General features: G+C 38.2%; 1 protein-coding gene and 1 long non-coding RNA gene across 2 annotated transcripts; one reads left to right on the top strand and one right to left on the bottom strand.

Moving 5' to 3' along the window:
• The first annotated feature begins 741 nt into the window (after positions 1 to 741).
• Positions 742 to 19,608, top strand: LOC111342538 (uncharacterized). Its single transcript, XM_088751115.1, has 32 exons — positions 742 to 2,249; positions 2,555 to 2,671; positions 3,653 to 3,766; positions 4,290 to 4,400; positions 4,965 to 5,081; positions 5,222 to 5,353; positions 5,704 to 5,814; positions 6,454 to 6,567; positions 7,061 to 7,171; positions 7,280 to 7,393; positions 7,741 to 7,851; positions 8,216 to 8,329; positions 9,640 to 9,750; positions 10,568 to 10,681; positions 11,214 to 11,324; positions 11,684 to 11,800; positions 12,327 to 12,440; positions 12,798 to 12,908; positions 13,228 to 13,347; positions 13,671 to 13,787; positions 13,901 to 14,014; positions 14,161 to 14,256; positions 14,628 to 14,747; positions 15,230 to 15,388; positions 15,628 to 15,783; positions 15,914 to 16,054; positions 16,302 to 16,340; positions 16,682 to 16,765; positions 17,109 to 17,159; positions 17,484 to 17,717; positions 17,819 to 18,390; positions 18,685 to 19,608. The coding sequence occupies exons 1-32, from the start codon at positions 1,763 to 1,765 to the stop codon at positions 18,703 to 18,705; spliced, it is 4,455 nt and encodes a 1,484-aa protein (XP_088607241.1). The 5' UTR covers positions 742 to 1,762; the 3' UTR covers positions 18,706 to 19,608.
• LOC148739443 (uncharacterized) lies at positions 11,175 to 17,949 on the bottom strand. Its single transcript, XR_015997382.1, has 3 exons — positions 17,817 to 17,949; positions 15,660 to 15,775; positions 11,175 to 11,792 (listed from the first exon to the last, which is right to left on the bottom strand). It is a non-coding gene; the product is annotated as an uncharacterized LOC148739443 (long non-coding RNA).
• Positions 19,609 to 20,283: the final 675 nt, after the last annotated feature.

Raw genomic sequence — 20,283 nt, 5'->3', positions numbered from 1 at the left:
AAGATAAGATAATACAAGCAAAATTTAAGAAAAGCGGTAAAATTGTGTTAACACATGGAACCAAGACAACACTTAACCCTTGAAGTTAAATGGGTCAAATACTTTCCCCATATGACAGAATTGCGCAATAAGTGGTTTGCCTTTGGTTTTACACCTATGATAAGTGAGTTGCTCATAACAGTTGTTAAACCTTTTGTTTGTGACGTTATTACTTGTTTAACAAGTTGTGTACATTAAAATTCTATTAGATAACGTGATGATTTCTCGCTCCATTTTACTGATTATCGTTCTTTAGCTCTTGCCCAATACAAATATAATGGGTTGTTTAGCTGTTGACTTCATCTTCTCCTTTTACCATAGATAGATCGCATCATACCAAGGCAAGTTTATTACGCAATTAAACACTCCATTTTTTGTCACTCTGTTGCATTCTTTGAGTGGCGTAAAAGATTCTATAAAGTCTATTCGTTTTGTTTGAGAGGAATTAAAATAATATGTACACCCAGTTTTCCTCATCTTTGACCAGAGAGATGGCTAATCAGCGACTGATGAATATTTATTTACGCTGATTTTGTCATCAATAAAATGAAAGATTGACGAAATTAATTTAAGGTAAAAATGGTGATCGGGTATTTTTGTTATTTTTAATTATTAGGTATTTCCCCAAAAGTCTCTGAGGTGTTTTCTCTTTTATTTAATTATTCTTGTTTAATTGTTTTGATCATGAGGCATAGCCTCGGCGCCAGTTATTATCAGTGAGTTGAAGAGGTTAAGGTTTGGAAGCAGGTGGCTGAAAAAGATCATATTCAAGGAATTAGTTCATTTCCTAAGTGCAGTGCAAATGGTTGGAAAAACAGCAGGATGGAGACTTCCAGGTTGGTAAAGATGTTGACAATATAAAGACGGAGAGCAGATACAACACTGGATACGTGTCGCCATGCCTGAACCAGTCCAAAGGACGACAACGCTGTCAATCAAGGAATTCAAGAACTTATGTCAAAACCTCTCTTTTTTCATTATTCTTTCTTATTCATTTATATCTTCCAACTTTCTTTCTATGCTTTAAAGAAAAAATGTTTCTGATTGCCACAGAAACTCAAATATTTGCAAAAAAAATTATTTGCTTCGCGACCTTTACTAGTCTGTTCCTTGGATTCAATGATTCTTCAAAGAATGCATCCCCTCTACACAAATTTACTTGCATTGTTTGACGCTATCTCAGAATTTATCATTTTTGAGTATTTGTATGTGTTTGTGTGTTTTCCTTAAGGGCGCACTTTAATCTACATCGTGTATTTTTCGTTATCAAACTGAATGCCGCTCTGGTGAAATTTGTCAGACCAACCTTCCTTTGAAATTATTGCCTGCATTTATGAAATACGAAAATCTTGCTAAATTTACCCGATCAATTCAGACTTAAAGGCTGCGAATAAGCGCGAGGTGATGACAGTACTCACCAAGGAAAACGCCTTTTGGCGAATTTCTTTACGATTATAGACTAACTGTTTACAGTAAACTCAGCTGTACTACACGCCACTTGAATGTTTGACCTAAATTGGTTTTCATTTTGGAAGTAGTGTAGAACAGAAGATAAAACTGGTGCCGGTATTGTACTCCGAATGCAACCTGCGCCTAAATCGGTAACCACCATGCCACGTAACTGGTCAGGAAACAAAGTTTCCATCCTTTGGTATCACCATAACGATGATCTCACTATAAGGATCACCCAGTTCCTCGAAAAACGATTTCCTAATATTTGAAAATGAAAGTAACGCCACTTACATGGCACAACTCATTTCTTTTCCTAAGTTTACTGACAGCAATCCAGACTGAGCTCTCTCAAGCGGCTTTCAAGGAAGACAAAACATCTAAAACGACAGGTAAAAGTCACCAACATCACAAGACGGACGTGAAGAAGGAAAAACGTTTCATGAACGAGCATTTTCCGAAAGGAAGAGTTGTTTATTCTTTCGTGACGGATAGGAACCGATACTTGGCAAGAAGGCCGCACCTGTATCGAGCTTTCGTTGTTCGAAGTCCTTTAAGAGTGCAACAATCGACAGAAAACGCAAATGGGCGTCAAAACATTCCTTTCATGGAGGTGGAACCTACATATCATCAACCGTTTGTAAGAGTTCGTCCCATTTCGCGACCAATTTACTACTTACAAGATACACCTGAGGAACAAGAAGCAGAGTTCGAGGATCCTTTGAATGAACCTGTTGCTTTGATGCCTGAGGAATTTCCAGGTGTGATAAATTCGTTGTTGTATTGGGGTCAATATCGCGACGTAAACAAATCGCCACTTTTAAATACAATTCAATGCATTTTTTGCCGTGCAATGACAGGTCACACCTAATTAAAGTGAATTGCAATTGAAGAAGTACTTTCTGACTAATTTTATTATTTACTTTATTGATTTTCGGAGGCAAGAGAACATTGATCAGTCGATTTGTCCCAAGTCTAACAGCTTTACCTTTTTAATTTTCTCTATAAATTTTGGAGGAATAGCGACTTTTTTACTGAACTGATTCGAGATAAACTTTACTTACAGTAAATCTCGACAGCTGCCGTCCCAATCCGTGTTATAATGGAGGACGGTGCAGGAGACTCAGACATGGAAGATTTAGATGTGTATGCCATAGAGGATATGGCGGCAGATTATGCAATGGTATGTATCTTTGTATTCAGTATATTATATTACTTTAAAATTCAATTGTGGAACTAACTCGACGGTAGTAACCGGCCTCTCAATGCCACACTTGCTACTGTGGGTAGTAGTCAAAGTCGATGGGGCCAAGAATAAAAGGCATCTAAGAGTTTTTTTTTCTTTCTTTTTTTTTTTTTTTTTTTTACATTACTGTAGAAAAGAAGTAATTTGCACACTATTCTCATAAAAAAAGATATACGTTTGTTGATATCTTATTCTTCCCTTCGCCTATCGTTGGCTGGCGTCGGATTTTTGGAAACTTGTCCCGACTCTATCACGATCAGACGTCCTAGTTCGAAAGATTTATTTAAGGGGGCAGCGTCACGGTTGACACATGCGCATTGCGCCACTAAATATTGTTTGTTCGTTTGCTATGATGTCTAGCCGTGATGGCCTTAGAGCGAGCAGTGGTTGCAGACGACTCTACACTTCGCAAAAGACACCCGATTTTCCTACAAATCAGCCAAATGCAGCATTAGTTAATCATCCTACAATAATTTCAAGTCAAATCACCTACGAACGAAGCGAACTTACAGGAGTGGAATCTATTCCAGTTTCTGTGTCCATAACTTTAAAAAAACCAAAACCACTAGAACATATGTTGTAAATGTAATAGAAGAGAATGAACCAGTCCAAGAATGAGAGTATTTGAAGGCAAATTAGCAGGTATTTTGCCTACAGATTGACACTTAACAAAATCAAGATGGCGGACAGCTCGAAAATGTGTCGAAATTCAAGCGTAGTGTTGCGCATGCCCCACCGTGACACTGCTCCTTTAAACTAGTAGTGTCAAATGAGCTCTTCATTCATAGTACAGGACTTTTAATTGGTTACTCTAACATACTCAGAAGTCTTTCGCTATAATTGTTGGCTGTATCATTTTTTTACTTCGTGCGCAAGTCTTTCTACGATCACCATTCAATTTTTTTTTTTTTTGCACAGTACTACGAACAAAATGCAAACCGAACCCTTGCATGAACGGGGGAACCTGCACTCAGCTAAATGGGGGCTTCGAGTGCACATGTTCATTTGGCTACAAAGGCGAAACATGCAGTCGTAAGTAGTAACGTATATGTGTAAGCTGCCATATAAAATTAAGTACAAGAGAGGGAGAACATTTGACAAATAACTTGTCTATAGAATTTAAAAAGTTCCAGAATTGTGGGCACCAACAAACTTTAATTTCAAAAATTTAAATGGCTCTATTTAGCCTAACCAAAGTCCCTAGAAAAGTGTTCAAAGCTGTGTTCTTAGGTATAGTGGCAAGAAACATCAAGTTAATCAGCCTTACTTTAGCGTAGACCCTTAAACTCTTGGAGTGGCTAGAATCTTAAATCCCTTTACAGTATCAATATGCACCTTAGAACATATTAATATTTGGAATGAACTTTATGTAGGCACCATTATCATCGTCATTTTACACGAGGTGACATGAGAGAGCAAAGAATTATAATTTCTGAATCAATAATTTGTCAATGTTTCCCCCTTCAGGTTAGCAGTCAAACTATTACTTTAAATAAAAAGGGTATGTTGATAACATTTCTGCACTTAAATAACAATTTTGGGTTTTGGTTCTTAGAGGAAGCCAAGTGTGGAAATAATCCGTGCCAAAATGGAGGCTCATGCACCGAGTTGGACGCCGAATTCCAGTGCAGCTGTGCTCCGGGGTATCGTGGCAAGAAATGTCAAGGTAATTAACCTCACTCTAGAGTAATCTCTTAAATCCTTGGAGTGACTTGCATCTTAATTCTCTCTGCAGTATCACATCTTAATCAGACAGTAATGACATGAGAATATCGTAGATGGTGTTTAAATTAAAGATATCACGGTTAAACACATTTTCCTTGCTAATTCCAGAGGAAATGGATCGTTATAAAATGTTCACACTAATTTTCGCGTGTTAAGTATTAAAGATTTCAAGCAGCTGGAGAAAGAGCTTTTAGCTGTGTAGAAATAACAGCCAGCGAGAATGACCGAGAAAAAGACGCAGCCTCATTAGCACTCGACAATGCTGCGTCCACCTAACGTAACCAAGCTGGCGCATCCTTAATAAGCTGAATTTCTTTATCATGAGTCGGAGTGAAAAAATAAAAAAAAAAGGGGGGTATTCTATGCGACAAGTTTCACCGACTAATTCATTAGATGAATATTTTTATTAGCCTAACAGCAACAAAACCGTTTGTCGCAAGAAAAGCTGTTGCAGACCAACCTCCTTGGTTTTAATGTCGTAATTTTTTTTTAAATCCTCTCACAGAGATAAGCTACTGCTATAAAACACCCTGCAAAAATGGCGGAACTTGTACTGAAACAGACACTGGTTTCGAGTGCATTTGTCCATCACAATGGAATTGTGTCGACTGCAGCTGTAGCGGTAGGTTTCTAATTTCCGGTGGTCCGTTGTTTTGTATTGCTTCCGGTTTGTGAATTCATTTCATCGATATCTCGGTTTTTTTTCATCTTTCATATCACTTATAAATCAATAATATCTTTTTTTTTTTTTTCATTTTGTAGCTGTTACCGGTGTAAAGCATTCTCTGGATAACTGTTTTCCAAACCCCTGCCAAAATGGTGGCACCTGTTTTTCCACTCATGATGGGTTCAAATGTCTCTGTATGCAAGGTTACAAGGGAAAGTCTTGTGAAGGTACAAAGACTTCTAGGTGTAATATTTCCATGGTATATTTCGTCCATTTATACAAGTAGAAATTAAACCCTTCCTAATCATTGATTGAAAAAAGACAAAAAAAAATAACAGTTCAAGGTGATCATCTATTAGTCATCGAAACTGGAAACAGTTGTGCCTCATGTATTACAAATTTGAAATCGCTTATCGAAAGAAATATTTGAGAATTAAGCGAAGTTTGATTAAGTTCATTAACTTTAAGCTCTTTTCAAACGTGTATACGTTCAAGAGAATTTCTGAATCGAGGCCAAGTAGCTGTGATTATCTAAAAAGTTTAATTGCTATGCCAGTTGTCCTATCTTTGTTGGCAGTGATCGAATATTGTAACACCGAACCATGCCTTAATGGTGGAACATGTAAAGAGACAGCAACGAGTTACATATGCCTTTGTAAAAGTCGATTTCGAGGAAAAAACTGCGACGGTAAGTAGAAGTAGTTCAAATTTGATTTTGCTTTTAACATTCAAAACGCAATTTTGCATATATCTTGTCAAAATGTTCAATGACACCTCTATTTTGTCCGTGAACGCCAGCCGCTCTTTATCCTCATAAAGCGTGATGAAATACAAACTGTCAGTTACGTTTCGGGCCTTGTGTGATTTTGCTCTTTATCTTTTTATCTATTTATTTACAAATTCCGAGAGAAAGTTTTCATCATTCTTAAAAACCTACCACTACAATATTTGACAAATGCACACTGTAAAGTTTTAGAGACAGCTTCCTATATATTGGAAAATCCCCAGTCTGAGATGGTCTGCCATTACTATGATTAATGTAATTAATTGATTGTGTTATTGGTTTATTCAATTCATTCCAGTGCAGTCTTTGTGATTTGCTAATGTAGGTCTCTAATTACAGTCGTGCGACTCCAGCCAACTGTCTGACCACCCTGTTCGATTACAACCCTTAAGAATTATTAGTCAGAAATTAGGCAGTTAATTTACTAAATCATATTTAATTAATTGGTTTTGGTTAATTATGAGAAATCCAACACAGATACAACGTTGGACAAAAATAAAATTCGCTCACTAGTTCTTTAAGTATGAAATGAAATCTTTTCAGTGGAGAACCATTGCCGACCAAAAAATCCATGTCATAACGACGGTCTATGTGTAGAACTGGAAGATGGTTATAAATGCAGGTGTAAGATCGGATATCGCGGAGTCAACTGCGAAGGTATGATGTCTCATCAACCCTTGAACTCTCAGAAGTGATTAACATGCAACTTATCCCCATGATATCCATGCAATAGCCTGCAAACAGGTTATGAGAATACTCAAACTTATCGGGTAGAGGTTGTTATCTTGATCTGACACCAAATTCTCATAGCTAGTTTACAGGAAATTGTGTAGCTGCTAGAGGGGAGAATTTACAATCGGATTTGGGGAGTTAAAGGGTTAACGTGCCAATCGATCACCTGTGTGCATCTCAAAACCAAGGTTTTTAGTCTTTCTATAACGGCCATTCATCGATAAAGGGGTCACAAGGCCAGATTTACGGTATTTCGCTTATAAAGAGTTTACAGGGAATACAGACTTCTTTAATTTGAGCATATTTTGAATATTTCTGTGCTGTAGTAGATATATATATATTTGAAAGCTATGATATGCACGAGTACCTGATTTTCAAAAGCCAGAGCCTCTGAATACTTTTCCCTTTTTCCTACAAGAAAAGGAATATTGCATTCCAAATCCCTGCAAAAACGGGGGAACCTGCACCGCTGAACAACAAGGATATATGTGCTCATGTCAGCCTGGCTTCAGAGGGGAAACATGTCAAAGTAAGTCAAGTCATTCGGTGACGATAATTCGATAAACTCGATCATCCTTTCTAATGCAGTAGAGGAGATTGTGGATTCAAAAACATATTTTCTTTCGTTTTGAAACAGTTCAGGAAATGTGCGCCTCCAATCCATGTCTGCACGAAGGAACATGTATAGAAATGGATAACAATACATTTAAGTGTCTCTGCATGGCAGGGTGGAAAGGAGAACACTGTCATGGTATGTCCAGACCACCAACGTAGGCGACCAAAGTATAGTGTAAGGCTAGCACTTATAGTATGGCGTCATTTGAGTTAACATATGACCACAAATTTGATTTGGTATGGTCTGGTATGGTCGACTCTGTATTTACCTCTCTCCCTGGTTTTTAGCCATGCCAAGGATCGTTTCTTATTATTTATTTTATGAACGGAAAGCAAACGAAGACTGGTACGCTACGCTATCTGTGTATCTGAATGGGTTCTCCTTCAGTTAAGAACCGATTTGAGCGATCATAAAATAACACAAAACCTATGACTTATTGTTTAACTATAATGACTTATTACCATTATTCATTATTATTTTAGATAAGGATCTTTGTATTCCAAACCCATGCAAGAACGAGGGTCATTGTGAAGCACACGGATTCTCTTTCCAGTGTCACTGCGCCCTTGGCTTTAAGGGAAAGAGTTGCGAGGGTAAATTCATTCATTTATGAAATGTTTCTGTTGTAGTCAGGGCTCTTGAATACATTATTTCCTACAGACATCAGTTATACCCAACAATATAGGAAGGAACATAATATCTTTATTATTGCTACAGGAAATACTGATAGACACTTTAAACAATATTTTGAAGTGCAAGCAGCAAATAGCCATGACGTGATGAATCACATTATCTGCAGTTTTAAAGATTGGATACAGAACTATACGTCAGTTTAGTGCCGAGACTATTTTAATTTGGAATTTTAATTTTTTTACATATCGAAGGCTCATGCAAGTTGAAAGTCGCGAGACCAACGTTGTCACAAACATCCGTAATAGTTTAACTTTTTTCGTGCAGCAAAGGATCCTTGCAGTCCGAACCCATGTCACCATGGTGGCCACTGTCTTAGCCATGGTGAAGTCGATTATGAGTGTGAATGTGGAAGAGGATATACCGGATTAAAGTGTGAGAGTAAGTTCACGTATTTGACACAATGTTTACGGCTGCTGCACACTGTGTGGAATGGTAAAAAAAAGAAATGGTTATTCACCTTTTCACGCGCCTGGCACAACGAAAAGAAAAATTATGTCTATGAACAGAATAAGAAACTAGAAATTTTGCAATTTCCTTGTCCTATTTACTCAGTCGTTGCTTTCGACCTGCTTATCCCTGCAGCATGCAAGATGCTTTCACCTAAGAATTTGGCAATGGCCTTTCATTCTATGTGGTAGATCAGCGGTAGATTATCGGAGTGCAAAATCCAAAGGTTTGGGACTCAGTTCCTTTGCGGGGAAAGAGGAGTATCACTCGATAATCGAGCTCCAAATTTAGTTCGCAGTTCCCTTCATATTAAAAAAAAAAAGTCCTTTTATAGGATTACACAATTACTGGTGAACCAGTAGTTTCCATTGTGGTCCTTGCAAACAAAATGAAACAAATGGTCTAAAATAAACATAACATCATTAAGAACATCATTAAGAACCCCAACCGGCCGGAGGCAAACCAGTTAGGGTCAGTCGAATCCCGGTGGGATACCTAAGGTTATTACCCTTAAATAAAACCTCATTAGTATTCTAATTACACTTGTTGTGTAGGCACAGTAAAACGACGCGTTCTTCCAATGATAACACTTTAATTACATGTGAAATATGAGAGTGACTCGAGTCGAAGGTCACAAAACGGTCAAAGCTAAAGAAAAATGAATCGAATGACAAAATAAACATAAAGTATTACTAAAAGGGAACAGTTGGACAAAAATTTACATACATTCTGGGCCAAGCGAAGTAAAGAAGACGTTGACAAAATAGCCATTGCACACTTGAAAAACACGTGCGAGAAACTGAAGCCTTTTTGGTCATGTGACCAAGTGTGGAACTATGTAAAGGGCCACGAGGTGTCCAAAAGGCAAGAAAACCTAGACAACGACAATATAAAAACAAAGAAAAGAATGTCGCATCCCAGTGTTTAGACTGAACAACACTTTCATAAGTAGGTGCTTATTTTATAGGACGTAGAAATTTGACACAAAACCGTGAATCAAAATGCTCGTTCTGGATATCTGCAAAAGTTTCCTATTCGATAAACATCTTTCTGTTTGCCTCATTTTCTAAATTCCCCGATCCATGTTACTTATCATGAAGGGAGCAAAGTGCTTGAAAAAATGAAGATATACATTGTTTTCCATTTTTGTTTGATGACATAAAATATAGATATCATTCTGAGCTATTATATAATATTTATTTTTGGTTCACTCGGTCGCGGCCTTTTTTTCATAATTTCAGGAGTAAACCCTTGTTACCCAAACCCTTGTAAATATGGAGGAACTTGTCAACCAACAACAGATAGTTTCACGTGTAATTGCCCTGTTGGAAGAGTTGGAGAATTCTGCGAAGGTAGCAAACCATTTCTACCATTAGTTGAGCTTGGGTGACGTTTATTACATGCATAAACAGCTGATCGAGGGCGATCCTTCTTGTTTTGCGGTGTTCTGTTCTCTTCCTTTTCATTTCATCATTAAAGAAAGTATATTATTTCATCATTATCATTGTGTTTGCAACCATCATGAACATTATTATCATCATACTCAGTATCACAAATGAAATTTTTTGTCTTTCGGAAAAAATACCATCGATAGGTACTTCCCTTGGAGAGACGAGGATGATACTGAATGAAATTTATAACATAACCAAAGTAAAGCGCGCGCTCTGATTGGTCAATTTAGCGTCCCCCATTTGCCCATGGGTGTACGCTGCTGACGTGAGCAAATGCAAAGACTATTTTTCCGCGCGCGCTTGTTTTTTTCCGGTCACGTAAGATTTGTTAAATAAAAGGGAACTCTTTAGCTACAATGTATCAATATTATGTTATAAAACAAATGGTAAACACCACAGCGTACACTATTGAGTTATGGATGCTCTTGGGAGGTTTGCTAAGCTCTCAAGAAGCTAGAGTCGCTCTCGGCTATCGCCTCGAGCGACTCTTACGCTTCTTTCGTGCTTAGCAACCTCTCACGTGCATCCATAACTCAATAGTGTACGCTGTGATGTTTACCATTTGTTAATTCTGAATAGCGTGAGTGGTTAATTACAAATGTCCAAAATTGATTGCAAATGTTCAAAATGTTATTGAGGTCAGATGGAGAATTATTGATGTAACTCAGTTCAAGATCAAATCTAAGGTTTCATAGTTGACGGTTTTTTCTTTTAACAGAGATTGATCCTTGTATGCCAAATCCTTGCGAAAATGAAGGAGCCTGTTCCAGACTGAGTCGCGGCCAGTACAAATGTACCTGCAGTCACGCTTTTGTTGGTCCACTTTGTACAAGTGAGAATTGGTTAATAAATAAAATTATGGACTAGAGAACCTTAGAGAAACATGTTCAAACAATGCGTCGCCTTATGTTAAATCGCACCATAGTCCTAAAAGCATAAAGTGAAAGGCAAAACTAATTACAAAATTTCTACTGACTCAAAGAGAAGGATGGAAAAAGTTAAAATCTGCTGACGTTCTAGAAAGTTCAGTTCACATCATCAATCCTTAACTGATCCTGCGCACTATCCATTATACCCATGTCTTCAGCCTCCATAACAACTTTAATCAGTGACAAAGAATTGGAGCATGGAATTCGAGGGTACGGAGTTTGATTCCTCACTGGGTCATATTTTTTCCTTAACCCACGTTTTTCATAAGTCCAATGACATTCTTCCTCATTGCAGCGAGCTCAAAATCCGCCATCTTTTTTGCAAAATGGGATAAAAGAATGATAAAATCCATGTCAGATAGGAAGCCTAGTTTGGTGAATAATTTAATGCTGATCCATATTCTTCTTGCAGTTTTAATTTTTTTTTTTTTTCAGTTTCAAATCCATGTCTACCTAGTCCATGTCTTAACAATGGGACCTGTGTGAATAAAGGAATCACATTTGAATGTCACTGTCCAGCAGCCTTTTCTGGAAATCGATGTGAAAGTATGTCAGTATATTATATCACTTTATTTCTATGAAGTTATGAATTAGGTTTTTTCCGACACCCCCTTACAGATTCATACTGTTAAGGTTGTTTGAAATATCTCCCAGAATGTAGTCCTCAATACAATACAATACAAACTTCATTGACACTCCCTAAAGAGGGTTTTTCGGTGACAATGATCTAAAAATTACAAAATTACAGTGCTAAAAAGTATAATAGAAAAATTAAGGAAGCTAAAATGTTGATAAATGTTCGCCAAAGTTACAACTAAGAGCGATGAGAAAAGAAAGCAGCAAATAAGTTCTCAAGCAAGTTCTCATTCAAAGAAAGGATCTAATTTGTTTAATTTATTTTACAGTCCAATCCAAATGCTTTCCAAACCCTTGCCTTAATGACGCCACTTGCCGTGACGTGGACATAGGTCGCGGCTACGTGTGTTACTGCTCCATTGCATACTTGGGACCTAACTGCGAAAGTAAGAATACTTCGTATCATAACTACATCTTATTTCGTTTTGTTTTCGTAAATATTCAAGAAAAGCAAAAAGGTGTGAAAGTCTCTCACAGCTTTTGCTTTTCCACAAAGTACGCAAAAACAAATCTTGATTTCGTTCATAATGATTTCAAGGGAATTTGGTTATATCAACTAAGTTGAAATTGTAAATTGGTCATCGTAATGAGTTAAAGATGACGTTTCGAGCGTCAGCCCTTCGAGCGTTAAGCTCCTCTGACGAGGGGCTAACGCTGGAAACGTTAGCTTTTGAACTCATTACGGTGGCCAATTTACAATTTTAACTTAGCTGATATAACCAAATTACCTCGCTACCCCCACCGACGCAGCACCGCAGTTTCTTTAGAAACTAACCCCCGTTATTCATAATGGTTTCAGTTCAGTTCTTAGTATTAATTTCTTATGACGATAACGTTACTGGACATCCTCCGCCCATTAACTATGCTCAATCAATGACCCTCAGGTTGAACTTGCGGTTTTATTCTCAACAGAAACCAATTTATGCTTTCAACACAATCCTTGCCAGAACGGAGGCACGTGCAAAACGGATGGAACCAATTTAGCGTGTCAATGTCCTCCAGGTTATTTGGGATCACATTGCGAACGTAAGTGTTTATATTTCTTAGAATGACAATGGATGGCTCCACTGATCTTGTTCCTTGACTAATTTGAACCAGTAGGCTTTAGAATGAGTACACCTTTTGCTGTTCATTACCAGAAAATATACTTTCATTTGAAACTGTTATTTTTGAAACAGGCTTTGACAGATTGTTCCGACTGAACCGATTGAAGATTAGTGTTATTTAGCAAAATTACTGTAACTATATTCTTACAGCTATCTGCCATAGAATAGCCACAGGTTTTTTTTAATAAGTTTTCATAAAGGACTTTCAAATTAATAATCACAAGGCTTTCGTCCGTTTACCCATTTGTTTCTCTTATTTTGTTTCTTCGAATTAAAGAGGCGAACTTCTGTTATTCATCGCCTTGCAAAAACGGAGGGACATGCTCTCCAAAGACTGATGGCTTTGAATGCGACTGCAAACAAGGATTTTTCGGGAAAACGTGCGAAGGTGAGGCATTTGCTTTCTGCAAATCCACACTTTTTTCCGTACATGTTTTAATAAATCTCTCGTGACTTAATGAATAGTTTAAAATTTCTTCCAAGCATCAATCCATTTGTACGCTGAATCCTTTTCCTCTCGTCTGACAGTGAACAGCCTCTACATGATAATTAATAGCTCTGTTTCAAAGGGAGAGCAGTATTTTCAATAGACATACGGGTAGTGAACAAAGGTTTTTTAATAGTTTCTGTTTAGTCGACTTCGCTGTAAAAGTAGAATAGCATCTCTTAAATAGATTCTTTTATTCAGTAACTCTGATAATCTACAGCTCTGAGCAGTCACTGCTTTCCAAACCCTTGCAAGAATGACGGGCTGTGTGCCGAAGTGCAGAGCAAGGAGGGATATATTTGTGTTTGCAAGGAAGGATTTGTTGGATCACATTGCGAAAGTAAGATTCTATGAGACTTCATTAAGTTGCAAACGTGCAAATAAAGTAGTACGTCTCTCTTATAAGCATCAACACTCATTGAGTATGCACTAGTGTAGATTGAGAATGCATGTAGAGAGGTAGGGTACACTGTTGATTCCGTTTTTTCATAATAGACTTTTTTTTTACCATTTACTATTCTTACTTTAGAGGTTGTAAAGCACTACTTAGATAGATGATAGGGTTTGATTGAATTCTGAGCAATTGACTACCATATTATAATCGCTGCAGTGTTTGTTCTCTCCAGGTTTACTTGTTATGCTTTTCTGCTTCATGTTTGCCAGGAAAAGATTCGTGTATGCCAAATCCCTGTCAACACAATGGTACATGCTTACAGGCTCATAACAGGCGAGGATATCACTGCCTTTGTCAAGCAGGTTGGCGAGGATATGCCTGCGAACGTACGTATGTCTTCGGAATGATGCTGTTGAGACAGGGAATCTGCTCTTGAATTCAGTTAATATTAAAAGTTGCAAAGACGAATCTTCCTCATCTTATTTTACTTTTCAATCAGGGGATGATCTTTGCTATCCCACCAACCCTTGTCTTCATGGAGGAACATGTTTCAATGCCCTCGACGCCTTCATTTGCCACTGTCCTCCGAGATATTCAGGAAAACATTGTGGAAGTAAGTAGTCTTTTCTGATTCCGCTGCCGATAGTTTCCAGTTAAAACTAACCAAACACTGGCTGGCGTTTTTTCAAGTCTTAAAACAGTCTTTGTATAATAACGACGAACCCACACCGTTTTTAATTGAATATATCTTTCATACAGATGACAAGTGTGCGCGTTGCGACGTAAATGCGAACTGTGTGGATGGAACGTGTGAATGCAGACATGGTTTCGTTGGCAACGGGTTCACGTGCACTCGTAAGTTAAAACATCAAAATGATCAAACTCTCGTGTTTCTGTGAATTGTTTTGTTCTAATCGAAAAATCCCTGGTGCCGTGGTGTTTCTTCGTATCCACTTATTTTTTAAGTAATGCAGTCATGTTGAAAGATATCTCTGATTTGTGAAATATTTTACACAGCACGCGTAGCTAGAGGGTCTCTAACGCTGCAGCTTAAAACACTCTCAATTCAAAATCATTGATCATTTGTCGTGTAGCAAGTCGTTAGTCTTGTATTTAACACGATTAGCAGGAAGATCAATTACTGGTTGGTCCAACTTAAATGCTAAATTGACTAGGCTCACTGGTTCTAAATGGAACCTTCAGTTACTGATTAATTTCTGTTTAAGCTGTTGGAGATCCGTGCCAACCCAATCCTTGTGAAAATGGCGGAACATGTCATACAGGACATGGTGAAAAACTGTTTGAATGCACGTGCCGCGAAGGATTCATCGGCACTAAGTGTGAAGGTGAGGCAAAATTCAAGATGGCTGTAATCCAGGAATTCGATAGACGATGCGTTTTTGAAATACTCTTTGACCCACCCATCCTGACGAAGAGAGCCAGTCCAGCTAAACTACCTTTCAACTTCCTCACAGATGATTGGGAGCTTGAGCTTTTTTTTTGGAAGCCTAATTACCTCCCCTCGTAAACTTCTCATCAACCTCCCGTCCCATGCCCATCCAAACCTCTTGGTTATACCTTTAAAATAATTAGTAGTTCAGAGAGGATCAAAAAGATGAATTATGACTTATTAGCAGACGATATCATGGTTGGTGAAGATATTCGACGATTACGACATCACATTTGACATATATTCGACGATTCGACATCACATTTGTCAAACCCTGTTTTATAGAGTTTCGATTATACAAAGGAATACATAGCACGAACCCAGCACTTTCTTAATACAGGCGACACAACAAAATATGGTGATTTTTCGTTTTTACAGCATCCAAAAGTGCATGTGTATCAAACCCGTGCGCTAATGGAGGAACATGCGTAGATGCCACAAACAATGATGGTTCATTGCTGGAGGGTGTCATATTTACAAACCATTCACAGTTCAAATGTGTTTGCCCCAAGGGTTACGCAGGAGAAAACTGTGAGAGTAAGTACATCGGTCACATTTAACGTGATTTGTAGACAACGCTGAGTAGTTTGGTGGTAGGTACGTTAGAGTTTGGAACAACTGGTACAGATTTCATTCCTAATGGATCATCTTGGACACTGATTTGGAAAAGTAAATTCAACCTTTAGAATCTGTTGTGTTTTCATTAACAGTTTATAATTTGATCTAGCCAATACATATCTGTTTGGCCATTGCTGCTTCTTTTTTCATTTCAACAGAACTTGTCATGACTAATCCCTGCTCTACTCACCCATGTCTCAACAATGGGACGTGCTTTGACGATACAAACAGCGCTGGAATAGATCTGAAACTACTAAATGCTTTGGACTTTCGTTGCTTCTGTCCCATTGGATACAGTGGTATTGTCTGCGAAAGTAAGAAAATGATTGTCTAAATCAAAGTTGTTCATATAACTGTTCAAAAAAGGTATCTATTTTAAAATGTATTTTATTGAAAGCAAAAAGGAGAATATAAAAATTACTCCTGCGTTTCTTTCTTGAACAGCACCTAAGTCAGCATGTCACTCAAGCCCATGCCTTCATGGTGGGACCTGCTTAGACTCTTCTAACACAGCTGACGTGGCGTTTAACGCTAACGGCTACAAATGTCTTTGCACCGCGGGCTTCATAGGAATGAATTGTGAAGGTAAACCACACTTCGCTAGGTTGCTTGCACTATCCTTACTTTGCGTAGTGACATTCAGGCAGAGGAGAAAACATCAAATCATTCTCAGGTATATAAAGGTCGCATGCATATCTATCCAGTGATGATTTAGAACAGATAAGTGGCTGCTTAAACATAAACGAAAAACAACTGCTTGAATATACTGCTTGAATACTCAAGTTGTTTCAGTTTCCATCCATTTACCGGAAATTTCCTATTGTTTCCGCAGCCAGTTCAGTATCCGAAGTAAGGGCTGCTTCAGCCACAGGTATTTTTGCATCTCTTAATTCATTTGAAGAGGGCTTCTATATTCAGCAAGAAATTGCCTCTGGAAAGAAGGAAAGGTGGAAAAAAAATGCCCTCCTAAGATGCCCACCTTGAAAAGGAATAGATGCATCCTGTCATGTGTATAGATAGGTGTAAATTTCAACAACTGTTCCTCAGAAAAGCTTGAAACAACCATATCTCATTATTCACTCTCTTTTGGAATTTTTGTGCCGTCTTTAAAACCCCATGAAAAAACCAAATGTTCTGATGAAACATCTTGACCAACACCAAATACTTAACTTTAACTTTGCTTGTTAGTAATTTATGTCAAATGTTTCGCAGATAATTATATTGCTATCAATTTTCCTAAAGCTACCCTCCAGGCCACAGTTAAACCAATAGGTGCGCAGAGCTACAAACCAACAGGTCAGTCATAATTCTTTGAGTTCTAACTCAACGAATGAATGCATATCCAATCCAAAAAAAGATGTAAAAGAAAACTTAACTCTGTAGAAAAAGCATCACTGGCCCATAGTATCCTAACAGTGTTGGTTGTGTTTTGGTATAGGTAACAAAAAGTTACAGTATTTCAGCATATCGCCACAAACTACTCCCATGTGAATTTATAAATGTGTTGATCATCACTGACGCTGTAAAAATTTTTTTTCCCGCCAGATTAGTAATTACGCAATCGCCTTTACACGAGGATTGGCCTTTCCCACATGAGGAAATTTTTCAGTCACGAATTTTTGTTTTTTTAAACTTGCAGTTCAAGTGATAGATGTTCATGCGTCCCGTGGGACACCAGGTGCCCCACCAGGTAAAGACATCCTTTCTAATAGGTCCGTGGTCCACAGTTCCAAACGAGGTCAACGTTCACTAAACTGTTTTGACACCAGATCTCATATATGCTGGTAACTGTAACACTTAATGCCATCAATCTTGGAACATTAGACGTTTATGACGATAGATGTGTCGCTGCTTGTATGATCTGCGAGTACTCAAAGTATAGTTTTGTATGAAACAATAAATTCAATTCTACGACCCCCTCATCGGAAAGGTGACTGAAATTACCATGAGACATTTTTTTTCTTGCGTAAGAAGTTTCATTTTTCGTCTAAGCCTTTCTTTATTTTTACTCTAGTTATGGCTCTGGTGCCACAAGAGCCGAAGGAAACAAGCGCAGTATCGGGACAATTAGGTGCAACACTTCTTGCCAAACCAGTTTCAAGTCCAGCGAAGGCGAATGTTGGTCTTACGGCAGAGCTTGAAAAGCCTAGTCAAAGCCAAGTTGGTGTTGTTGTGATTCCACAATCTGCCCAAGCACTTGCTGCCAGACCTACGACGGTCCAGAGCTATGGCCCTCCCAGTTCCTCAAGTATGAAATTGCTTTCTTATAACAGTCTTCGAAGAAAAAAAATTAAATCTTCTCCGCAAGAAATTTTCCTATAGATATTAATCAATGCATCTCTCTTACAGGCAGTGGTGTTGCAATGGCATTATCTTCCGGTGCACCGGGTCAGTTAGGCTATGTGCTGCCTGTATCATCATCTTTACTTCCATATGTGGCTTCCCCAAGCGCGGCACCAGCACCTTCTACTAACTCTCTTGCTTATGTACCGTCCAAGGCAGTACCTGCTCAACTGCCATCAGTGGGTCTTATTTCGTCACCTCCGGCTATACCATCTCTGCTTGCTGCACCATCTTCATCACCTGCTGTGGCTCAGGCACCTGGGATTATCATGCCCCCAGGGTTGTCACCACTCCGAGGGAATGGACCTCTGAGTTTGGCTCTACCAGAAGGGACACCTGTTTTTGGCCTTACGGCAAGAAGACAAACTTTGAATCAGAGATCAAGAAATTATCGTCCTTCCTATGCAAGTTACAATGGTTATACGAGTAGAAACGCCAACCGAGGAAATAATCAACAGAACTATGGACGTTATCCTTATACCCGAACAAATTGGTACTCGAATCAAAACTACGCGAACGCTTTCCAACGGAGTTACCGACACGCAAACAAGAAAAAACGAAACAATATCACTATCAAGGTAAAGTAGCGTAGCTTAATGATGAATTTAGTATATGCATTTCTTATTTTGTTTGTTTTTTATTTTTATTTTTTGCTGTTATTTGGAAGACATACGAGTTTCTCGAGCATTACTTGATCATCTTTTTGTCATCCTAGGAAGCCAAGAGCTATGTATAAAACTGCTCTTTTACCATGATGCGTGATCCCGTTTATCTTTTAGCGACTAGTGACAAATGAATGATACGAAAGTCTAAGCTCCACCTATGATGCAAAATTTCAAATCTAATTTATCTATTTATCCCTTATTTGGCAGAAGCAGACTTCAGGCCTTTGAAGAATATCCCAACCGACCACGTGAACGTTGAGCATGATGTAATAATACCTTTATGAATAGGATACCAAGGACTACGTGGTCCTTCTTGATAAATGTGGTCCTTCTACTTCGCTGATAACTTCCTGGGCATATAAGACAGAAACTTAATCGGTGTAACTTGAAATTTTGCCTTTGCAATTTTCTAACTTTACGCTTTCTCCCTATATTTAGTTTCTTTTGCCCTAATATTGTCAAACTCCTGGTTTATTTATATTTATCTATATCAGATTTTGTATTTGGCGAAAAGATAAACGGATCTTTTCGTAAGCTCAGGTTATTAAGTTATAAGGTGCCACTCATTATCGCAAGTAGTGTTAGATTAAACGGTCATCGGAAATATGCGGCAGACATATTTTTAAGCAAGAACTGTTTAAGCACGAAATTTCTAAACTTAAACTGGAATAACAGAAAGAACCATGATTCCAGTCCGAAAATATCATGCTCAATCTCATCTATGAGGATCTAAGGTAATTTTGGTTTTATCAGATGAGTTGGTAATTGGCCACAGTAAAGAGTTTTTAAGACTGACGTTTCGAACGTTAGCCCGCCGCTGATTACTCTGACAAAGGGCTGAGGTTTGAAACGTCAGCAAAATAAAATCTCTATAGTGGCCAATATACATTATCAACCTAGTTAATAAAACCAAATTATCTTGTCTTTCCACCCGCAGACGCATCACCGCAGTTTCTTTAGAAAGCTATCCTGTTTTATTCATATGAGTGCCGAAGCTCATCTTTGTATATTGTGAGGATATTGAATCGCCAGCTGTTTTTAACCTAGTCATTGGCTTTGTGCAAAGAATTTGCATAAAGCGATGAAAATGGTGTCAAGATAGGAATAAAAATGATTTTAAAATTCGCTTTATTTTGTGTACACTTGTTACTTCCATTTCCGTTAAAACTTTAAAGGCCGGTTGTCTGAAAAAAGTTTACCATTTCCCACACACCAAGCCTATGTAGAAGCATGAGAATCTCGTACACATAATCAAAGCAAGTCATTTCTGCACCCTGAAAGGTATCTCCAATCCTTCGCAAAATGCAGACGAATGATTTAAGAACATGAAATAAATACCCCTTATTATCCCACGAATATAACAAATCGTTTGCGCCAGCAAGGCTTGCAGTATATCTGCTTCATTTTCTTTTCGTTGACCCAACACTCATATTTGACAACAATCGAGCTGCCTCGTCAACTTATAAGTAAATTTTCACCCTGGGGTACGGGGGCAGAAAAGATTCCAGATTGCTTTCTGTTCCGAATGTAAGATCAGTCTCTGTGTGAGAAAATCCAACGCAAAGGGTGCAGAAAATTGGATCTTTCTGTTTAGCAAACGGACAAAGACCCTTCTTTTCAGTGTTTCTTACACTTAATAGTGTTAAATATGGATCAGAGTGAACCGTAACTACAAACACCCTTTTCCTGTGTTGTTTGAAAACCGTTATTATGTGTTCGGGTAAAGACAATGTCCAACAAACTACTAAAGAGTGGCCAGTTTCTCTTCCTGCGAAGTACGACCTTTGGAAATATTATACCTTGCGA

The sequence above is a fragment of the Stylophora pistillata genome, chromosome 2 (assembly GCF_964205215.1).
Source record: "Stylophora pistillata chromosome 2, jaStyPist1.2, whole genome shotgun sequence".
Taxonomy (NCBI): Eukaryota; Metazoa; Cnidaria; class Anthozoa; order Scleractinia; family Pocilloporidae; genus Stylophora; species Stylophora pistillata.
This window is presented reverse-complemented; position numbering and strand designations above follow the sequence as displayed.